This window comes from Aphelocoma coerulescens, chromosome 28 (assembly GCF_041296385.1).
Source record: "Aphelocoma coerulescens isolate FSJ_1873_10779 chromosome 28, UR_Acoe_1.0, whole genome shotgun sequence".
Taxonomy (NCBI): domain Eukaryota; kingdom Metazoa; phylum Chordata; class Aves; order Passeriformes; family Corvidae; genus Aphelocoma; species Aphelocoma coerulescens.
The window spans coordinates 3,913,933-3,923,519 of NC_091041.1; the positions used below are offsets into that span (position 1 = coordinate 3,913,933).

Below are 9,587 nucleotides of genomic sequence, written 5' to 3' on the forward strand. Positions count from 1 at the left end.
CCCTAGGACAGGAACTGCAGGGTCTGCTCCTCAGGCAGCAGGTTTAGGACCAAACTTTGCATGCAGGGCAGAATAATCCATTGTTTAGAGATCAGAGGTTTGTCTGGGGGCCAGTTGTAGGTGAATTACCTTTTTCCTTTGCCTTCCCTCACACTCAGCCAAGGGCAACGCTGAAATAAAGCAAAACGAAACCCCGGTTTAAGAAATGCCTGTTCTGCTTGGGGAAGGGCGAGGAGCCTCATTGCCCGGCGAGGGCCGGTCGGCGGCTCTGGACCTGCCTCAGGCCAGCCGGACCCTGGGCCTGCCCCCCGCGCTCTGCCAGCGGCCCGGGCAAACACCGCGGCCTCCGCCGGGATGGGCTCGGGGCTCTGAGCTCGGAGGGGGGCCCGGGGCACCGGGAGGGTGCGGGGAGGGCCGGGCAGCCCCGGCCGGGGCGCGGGAAGGAGAGGCCGGCGGGGCAACGCCCGTCCCGACCGCGGGGCCGCATCCCCCGTGCCCCCCGGGCCCCGCCGCAGGCAGGGCACGGAGCGCAGCCGGGCCCGGTGTCCGCGGCCGGCGGCGCCGCGCGGCGGGGGCGGGGACCGGCGGGGGCGGGCGCGGCCGTGGGCCCGCCCGGGCCGGGGAGGCGGCGGCGGCGGCAGGTGGTGCCGAGCAGCCGCAGGACGGAGCCGGAGCCGCAGCCGCCATTAGACAATAGGCGCCGGCGGCGGGAGCGGCGCGGGGCGAGCGGCGCGGCCGGGGCGGGGCGGCCGCGGGGCCGGGGCGGCCGGACCCGGCGCGGACAAAGGCGGCGCGGGGAGCCGCGGCGGGGGCGGGAGCAGGAGCGGGAGGCGGCACCGGGCCGCTCCGTGCGGGGACCGAGCCGCAACCTGACATGATGTTTCCACAAAGCCGGCACTCGGTACGGCGCGGCCCGGGGCCGGAGCGGCCGCGGGGCGGGGCCGGGCGCCGGCGGGGCCGCGGGACGGCGCGGGGGCTGCCCGGCCTCCCTCGGCCCGCGCGGGGTCGAGGGGATCGAGCGCCTCCCGCCGCCGGCGGCCGCGGCCGGTGCTGAGGGGCGGCGGGGCCGCCGGCGGCACCCGGGGAAGGGGCCCCACGGGTGACCTTGGGCGCGTCCCGGGCGCGGGCGCTGGGCCCCGGGGGTGCCCCCGGTGGGGGCTCGGCCCCCAGGGCGGGCTCGGGGCGGGGGGGCCCGGCGGCCGCCGGCTCCGGTTCCAGCGCTGTCTCCTGTTGTTCAAGGGCTCCTCTCACCTGCCTCAGCAGTTGAAGTTCACGACCTCCGACTCCTGCGACCGCATCAAGGACGAGTTCCAGCTGCTGCAGGCCCAGTACCACAGGTACGTGCTCCCCCCGGGCCCGGGGCTGTCCCGGCCGATGCACGGGAATCGCTCCCATTCTGCTGCTCGTTGCTTCGCTCCCGGGACCGGATGAGAACATGGGGAAGGGGACCCCGTCGCGTAGCTTGGGACGCCTTTGGCTGGAGGAGGACCTCGGGCACGGCGTTGGTCGTGTCCACATGGGAGCCCAGCGAGGAGAACGCCCATTCCCTTCTCCAGCCAAGGTCTTTCCTCCAAGTGCTACTCAGCCAGGACTGCACAGACACTTGCCAGGCCTCCTGTCTCTTGCTGGGAGTTTTCCTCAGTTCTTCTCGCTGGCTGCCATTCCTGGACTGCAAATGCTGCAGGGAGCACTTAAATCCAAAAGCTTCTGCTGTCCTGTGTGTGGAAATAGTGTTGCTGACCCAAAAGCTGGCTTGAGACAATCTGTTGCTTTGCGTGTGTGTGTGCCTGACATAAACATGAAGCCCTTTGGGTTAAATTGAATGAGTGATGCCCTCTGCCACAGCCTGGCGCTGGTTGTGGTGTGTGCATTGGTGCCATGTGGCTGTAATATCCCCTAGCCCGGGCTCTGCCTGCGGGCAGGTCACAAGTTTGTGGTGGTGTCATTCTGGCAGAAAAAACTGCTGGGAAGTGGTCTTTCCTGGCGTCTCCGTGCCTTGGCAGTGCCATCGGGGGAGTAGGGCAGCCCAAGGAACGTTCCTGCTGAAAGGGAAGCTTTCCCCCCACGCCGCTCCACCCCCTTGGACTTAATCTGCTCAAGAAGGAGCAGGTTTTGTGTAGGTGAAGCTGTTTCTTGTTTGAAACATAAAACCACAGCACATGCTGGCTGCAGTTGCTCGGCTGGTGAGTTGGAGTCTCATAAAACACTGGGAGCTGCGGCACTTTCTCTGAAGGGTGTGAAGAATCTAGGAGAGGAAAAATTCTTGCTTCTGGAGGGATGTGCTGCATTTGGGCCTCCCCCCTGCCCCCATCCAGAAATGGGTCTGGCTTTGGTTTTGATGTTGTATTGGAACATCTCTCGAGTGCTGCAGACAGGTTCTGTGCCAGAATCTGTCCCCAGCTGCCAGCGATCTGTTGAGGAAAGGCAAACCCCTCCCTGGGCAGCCAACTCTGCTCCTACCCAGCATTCTGCTTCCTGTGGAATGGATTTGCCTGAGGGAGGTCAGTGTTCAGCTGGTGGATAGCCTTGTGTCCTTCTCCTGAATCTGTGCTGGTGGGACTCCAGCTGAGATAGTGGGAGCAGGCTCTGTGTGGTCACTACTGTGCCAGCAGAGCCTGGCCGGGCTCTGGCCATCCCTTGAAGTCCAGATAGTGATGTCCAAGAATCCAGCCTGGCTGGGACGAGGCCGTGCAGGAAGCAGCTGCTCTGTGGCGATCAACTCTCTCACCTCCTGTTTGTGGTTTTCTTACTGTTTTCTGGCTTTTCAGCTTGAAGTTGGAATGTGACAAACTAGCCAGCGAGAAATCGGAGATGCAGCGTCACTACGTCATGGTAAGGACCAGCCTGAGAGCAGAGTGTGTGGGTGGCAACACCAGCAGGTGCCTGTGCCTGGGCTCTGCCTGGCAAGGAGCCCATGCCCCGCAGAGCTCCAGGGCTCTCAGCACGGCTGGAACTGGCTTTTTCTGAAAACGGGGCTGTTTTGTGTTGGCTGCATGCAGCGGGTTGTTGAAATGCGGGGTGGCAGGGAGTTCTTTGATGTAGAAAATGGGGCCCGGTGGGTGATTGCTTGATGGGTCCTTGGCCTGGCTCCCCGTGCCCAGGGGAAGTGACAGCTCTTACACACCTGAGAAGGTGCTGGTGTGCAGGTGTTCGGGGACTCTGGGAGGGTCATGGCCAGTGAGAGACAAAGCAGTGCTCTGAGGAGTCAGGAAACTGGGAAACCCCACAAGCCCAAGTGTGAGTTAGAAGCAGAATCCAGCTTCTGTGCAAGGGCTAGACCCTCTGCACCTTCTGATGACCCTGCAGCCTTGCTGAGCCATGGTACTGAGTGCTGGCACGTGTGTCCCAGCACAGGGTGTGCAAGTCCCAGCGCAGTGCCTGGTAAAGGCATGAGAAATGGTGCCACGTGTGGGCAGCAGGCTTAGCTGTGTCTTTCCAAGGAGAAATCTGCCAGGAAACAGCCATGTTCTGGTGAGCAGGGTGAGGAAGAGCCCTTGTAGCAGAGGGGAGGGATGCCAGGCAGGGCTGTGGTCTCTTCCTTTCTATCATGGAGTTAACAGGAGGCTGCAATACTGTCCATGAAGATGAGCTGGTTCCTGCTTGCCAGCTGCTGTTCCTGCTTGCCAGCTGCTGCACCTGCCCTGGAAGGAAGAGATAAGATGCAGAAATTAATAGAGCAGCTCTTCAGAGCAGAGTTAAGACTTTAAAACCAGAAATAAGGGAGCTGGCCCCTCCATCTTTCTCTACTGCCCTTGTGCCCAGACTCTGAGGCTGTGGGAAGCAAGGTGTGTTTGGGGCGAGGGACAAGGAGAAGAGGTCACAGCTTTCCTGGTGTGTTAATGGGGAAGCCCTCAAGTTCTCACTGGTAAACAATTGCTTCCTGTGCCTCTCAGTCTGCACAGAAACCCTCATCTCCAGCAGTGGCCAAGATACATTTTTTTTTTCCCCTCCTTAATGCTGGCAGTCACCAGAATTGATTCAGGTTGCTGTCAGCAGCAGAGGGGAAGGGCTGTTACTCGTGGCGCAGCGCTGGAGGCTCTGCAGGCGCAGCAGCTCCTGCCTTCTCTGCGTGGCTGAGCCGGAGCTGCTGCCGCTCCCCGTCACGGGGAGCCAAGAGGAGGGTTCCTGTGAATGTGCAAAGCTGCTACAGCTGCTCTGATTTTTGAATAAGTCACAATTGGCAGCTTGGGGGACGGGCTCCTGCTTCCTGCTCGGTCTTCAGAATGCAAAGAAGCCTCGAGAGCCCGCAGCAGGCTGAGATCATTCTGATACCAAGCCGGGCGCTTCGTAGCCTTGTGGCGTCGGTGCCAGGATGCCAGTGATCTTCAGTTAAATGAGCACAGATGTGGATTGTTCTTTTCCCTTTGGAAGAATCAGGATTGCAGGCTGCAGGAGGAGGTTTCTAAACTCTCAAAACATCAGCCTTATAACAGCTTCTTCCAGGGGTCAGGAATTAGCTGCTTCTGCCAATAGATTGTCTGTAGCTGCCTGTTGCTGCTGTGCAGGGGTTTTCTGGGTGGATTGTTCTTGTGTGTGGAGGGGGGAGGTTTCCACATAACTCCTTCCTAAACAGCTGGAGCTGTGCACAGCTGGATGTGTTACTTGCTAGATGAAGTCCAGTTGTGGTCTCTCCCATTTTCTGCTGAAGCAGTCATGTGGGCTTTAGGATACTGGCCAGGCAAAGCTCACAGAGCCAGGCTGCCTCTCTCCTGGCTGTGCTTAGGGAAGTCTGGAGCCCTGAGCTTTTTTCCAGGTTTGACTCCCTCTCACCTTGGTGCAAACTGTGGAAAGGTGTCTGTGAGGGGAGTTCTGTGGGGCAAATCTCCAGGTCTGGAGCAGGGTGGGCAGGGAGCACCTGGAGGGGGTCTCTGTGCTTGCCTCCTGCTGTCTCTGTTTCCTAGGGCTGGCCTCTGCTCTCCTTCCTTGCGCAGCCTTTGTAGAAAACCCTGCCAGGAATGCAGTGGTGGCTCCCAGCACTTACCTGGCAGAGACTTGACTTACAATTTGTTTTGTTCTCTTTTCTCTCCTGCTCTGCAGTACTATGAGATGTCCTACGGGCTGAATATTGAAATGCACAAACAGGTAGGGGGGAAAGCACCTCCAAGTGCTGGGGAAGGTGCGTTGTCTGCTCTGTGTTGCCCTCTGTCACTTCATTGCGTTTCAGGAACTAGAAACTAGTTCATGCTATCAAGCCTGTAAAATGTCAGAGCTGCCTTTGAAGTGCAGGCCCCCCCACCTCTCAGGATCACAGTGCTGGCCTGTGAGCTCCCATCCTGGGCTCTGGGCATGCTGTGGTTCTCCCCAGGGCCTGAACAGATATTTGAGCACCAGACAGGGCAGTGCAGGCAGGGTCTGGAGGTGCAGCTTGGAGACTCTGTGGCAGCCTGGATAAGTTTGCTCATTACCCTCACTGGTGGTTAAGTTGTTAATTATCCCCAGTGACTAATTACCTGTGGTGTTAACAACATGAGCTTCCTCTGAGCCTGTCTCTATCTGGCTCCAGCTCCAGTCACAAAGTCAGCTGTGTGTCGTGGCTCAGTTTTAAGCCTCTTAGCACAGTTCTGTTCCCCACAAAGGCACTTGGTGCTTCTGATCCCATTGCCCTTGTTGCTAAGCCCATGAGACTGGCTTCCCTGGGAAAACCTGAATCTTGTCGAAGAATCTGAGCCACGAATCCTCACTGCTGTCCCACAAATGTCTCCCAGCCTCATCTGCTTCCCTGTGGTGCTGGTGGGGTCCCCTCAGCTGGTTTTAGTGTGTGCCTGTACCCGTTGGCTATATTTCTTTTGACTCCTTTGGAAAGTGACTTGCAAAGGACTGGTAGCTTCACTATTTGCCAGGAGAAAAGCATTTAACACCCCAGAATTTGCCACTGCTGGTTTGAGGGTAGTGAGGAAGCTGCCCAGCCCCTCTGGTCTCCCCCAGTAGCCCCAGTCCAGCAGCTCAGCTGGGGAGGGGGAGCCTGAGAGGGCCAAGCAGCTGTGTGTGTGTCTGTGTCCACATGGCAAATGTAATTCAGCACATCCCCACCTGGCTCTGCAGTAACTTTCCTCTCTAGTTGCTCCCAATTTGTTAAATGAACGTCAGAGGAGAGGAAGGGGAATATTGAAAATCTGCTCTTGGCAGTCAGCAGCATCCTTTCATTTAACTGTGCAGGGAGGAGCCTCGGGGGGCAAGGTGATCCCCACGGCACCAGCATGCTGCCAGCATCTTTCCAAGGAGAGTGGGTTTTCTAGGGCCATTCCCAAGGGAGGGGGAATGTGGGGCAGCTGGTGCTGTGGGTGCTCAGTCCTGAGCTGCCTGACCTTTCCTCTCTGTCCCCCCCCACCTTTTTAGGCTGAAATCGTCAAGAGGCTAAATGGGATTTGTGCACAGGTTCTGCCCTACCTTTCACAAGAGGTGAGTCCCCCAGCCTGGGGGTCTGTTGGCATGGAGGCCACTGTCCCTCTGCAGCCAGCGAGATGTCACAGCCCTCCAGCACAGGCAGCTCCCCACCCTGGGCTGGGAAACCTCCTTGCTTGCTCTCACCCCCTGCGTGGGGACCAGCCCTTCAAGGCAGTGTTGGCTCCCCAAGCGCTGTGTGGTGGGTAGTGTGCCCTCCATCCCTTTGGTGGCAGCTGGGGACAAAGCTGGTCCTGCTCTCTCCTGCTTTCTCTCGTGAGCCATCAGCCATGTCTGCAGGGGCAGTGGGAGCTTTGGGTGCTAAGCAGGGGAGAAGGACCCTTAAAAAAATACCTCCATATGGCTCCTCTTTGAGATCTGGTTCCTCTGCCTCATTAATTAATGCAGCTGATGGGCTCCTCTCACTCCCCTGAGAAATTAATTGGGGGAGGGGGTGCTTGGGAGTTGCTGTCTGAGGCGGGGGGAAGATTAAGCACCTCTAGAGCCATATCTTCTGTCTCCCCATGGAGGCTGAGCTCTGAGCAGTTCTCCTGGCTCTTTGGGGGTTGGAGGCTTCTTGCTTGGGGTCAGCACTGGGCTTAGGGCACAGGTTCTGTTTCTCCCACCCACCTGTTCTTAGGATGGACAAAGTCGCTGATCAGATCAGAGCTGCCTAATAACTAAGCCCCAGCTAAATCTTTTGCATCTTAATGCAATCCTTACCCTGTCCTGCTGCCAAAAAGAAAAGAAAAATCCCCTTGCTGGAGTGCGGTGGAGAGGCCTGGTGTTCAGAGACCTTGTGCTCTGCAAGGAGCAAGTACAGTGTTGTCCTTTATTTTCTTTTAAAGTATATGATACAGCCATTTTTTCTGCTTCTGTTTGGAGCACCCAGCTGCTGCTGCAGTTGGCATCCAGCTTGTGTCCCAAGAACTCTGGAGCTTCCCAAAAGCTTCTGATTTCAGGGCTTGTTTTGTTTGTTAGACAGTCTGTGTAGTTGAAGGGTGGCAGGATGAGAGACATTGCCCACCTCTGGCCAAGGATCTCTCTGGATGTGTACAGAGCAGGATGAGGGTGGGAGTAAGAGGGGAGCTGCTTAATGCTGTGGTGAGGACATGGATGAGACAAATGTGTTTCCTTCCCCGCTCCTTGCTGCATGTGAGGCCCTTGTCACGGGTGGTGTGCAGGTGTCTCCAGCTGTGGAGTAACCAGCCTGACTGTGTGGACTGGGTCCCTGTTCTGCTTCCCCGTGGCACTAGCAGTGACCCCAAATTCCTCTGTTTTCTCCACGCCAGCATCAGCAGCAAGTCTTGGGAGCCATTGAACGGGCCAAGCAGGTCACGGCGCCAGAACTGAACTCCATCATCCGTGTACGTGATGCATGTTTAGTTTGGGTTGGGAGGGGTGGGGATCCAGGCCTCTGGCCTGGACACAGAGCTGGGCTGTGGATTCTTGACCTGGGGACATCAGGGGACCCCTGCTATGGTGCTGCAGCTGCAGGGACAAGGCTGCAAGGCTGGGCTGGCCGTGCTGGCACAAGGCTGGTTCCACCCAGCTTGCTGTGATGTTTGCAGGGGAGCAGGGATCCCTGCTCTGCCTCAGCAGGGTGCAGGGAGAGGAGCTTTGGTTTTGAGCAGGAACCACAGTAAGTACTTGGCATGAAAACACCATCTGCTCTCTTGGTTAAGGTTGTGAGTGAGGGCTTTAATTGCAGCCTTGGGAGATGCCAGAGCCTGAAGCCAGATGTCCTGTGGGGTAGGGGCTGTGTGTCCTGCTGGGGACGCTGCTGAGGCTTCTCTTGAGGCTGTCACAGCAGCAGGACTCGAGAAATCTTTTCCTACCCAACCCTGAGGCTGCAATGCTCTCCAGCACCCTGAGGTCCCTGGTTTAAGGTTGATTGCTGGCACAGTCTGGCCAGTCCAGGCTCTTGGTTTGGGGTCCAAGTGCACTCAAAATGACAATACCCCCGTTGTGTCTCTGTGTCTGTCCATCGTTCCCTACAGCAGCAGCTTCAAGCTCACCAGCTGTCGCAGCTCCAAGCCCTCGCTCTGCCTCTGACTCCGCTCCCCGTGGGGCTCCAGCCCCCGTCGCTCCCCGCCGTCAGCGCCGGCACCGGGCTCCTGTCGCTGTCGGCCCTGGGCTCGCAGGCTCACCTCTCCAAGGAGGACAAGAACGGCCACGACGGGGATGCCCACCAAGATGATGATGGGGAGAAATCGGATTAGAGCGACCGGGGGGCCGGGGGAAGGGGGCTGTCTGGGGGAGGGAGGGGGCGGGTTAGTGCAAAATGCAGTATCTCTCTCTGGTTGCTGTGCAGCAGGGCCGTGGAGACCTGTGCTCGGTGGCAGCTCGCCAGGCCTGTCCCCACAGGCGGGTGGCAGGGCCTGGGGGGTGTCCCCAGCGCCGTCCCCGGCTGCTGCACAGCAATGCAAGCGCCATAGCATTACCCGTGTGGCCAATCGTGCTCTCCCTGTGCCCAGCCTGCCTTCCCTGTCCCTCCTCCCGCTCCGTCACGGAGCTGAGCCGGAGCCTGGCTTGGGCCGCTCTGGGGCCACTTTGCCCCTTGGCTGTCCCAGCTCCTCGGTGCCATGTGGCCCCTCCCTCCACCTGCTGCTCCCCCCTCGGTATTTAAAGATTGCCCCTTGATCCTAACGGTTCTGCACAACTCCCTGCTGGGATCCCTGGCCCAGAACAATCTCCTCCCTTCCCCAGGCGCTCTTGGTCTCGTCGCATCGCCCTGGCCCCGTGTCCCCCATGCCCCTCCTGCACTGATACCAGGCCGGCGCCTTGCTGTTCTGCATGTACCTGTTCTCAACCAGCTCTGGCTGCCAGGGGGTTCACCCTGGGCTGGAGGGGGAGCCTGTGCCACCTGCTCCCTCTCAGCACAGCACCCGGCTCCGGGGGCCCAGGTGGCTGGGCAGAGGGGGCAGGCAGACCGAGAGCCTTCCCCGGCCTCCCCCTCCCTGTGCCCCTGCCCTGTGTAGAGGATACAGCAGCTTTCTCTGTTCTTATCTCCGTGCGCTAGCGTGTCTTCTTAAAAAACAAAAATGGAAAAAAAAAAATAAATAATAATCTGGTGTTTGTATATAGTTCTTTAGAAAGATCTTGTTTTGCTTTTTGTGTTTAATCACTTGACCTATAATAAGAGGAACTGAAAATGCTGTATCAAGGACGTACAAGCTGTGCCTTTCAAATAAAGAAATAAGAAG

General features: G+C 58.5%; 1 protein-coding gene across 2 annotated transcripts; it reads left to right on the plus strand.

The window, feature by feature from the left end:
• Nucleotides 1-754: 754 nt before the first annotated feature.
• On the plus strand, nt 755-8,633 carry TLE5 (TLE family member 5, transcriptional modulator). 2 transcript variants are annotated; one of them, XM_068997348.1, is made up of 7 exons: nt 755-901; nt 1,240-1,337; nt 2,769-2,832; nt 5,038-5,082; nt 6,337-6,399; nt 7,674-7,748; nt 8,385-8,633. In XM_068997348.1, the coding sequence occupies exons 1-7, from the start codon at nt 875-877 to the stop codon at nt 8,601-8,603; spliced, it is 591 nt and encodes a 196-aa protein (XP_068853449.1). In that variant the 5' UTR covers nt 755-874; the 3' UTR covers nt 8,604-8,633. The 2 variants fall into 2 exon arrangements, with proteins under 2 accessions (XP_068853449.1, XP_068853450.1); XM_068997349.1 differs by having other exon boundaries at nt 763-901; nt 8,382-8,633.
• Nucleotides 8,634-9,587: the final 954 nt, after the last annotated feature.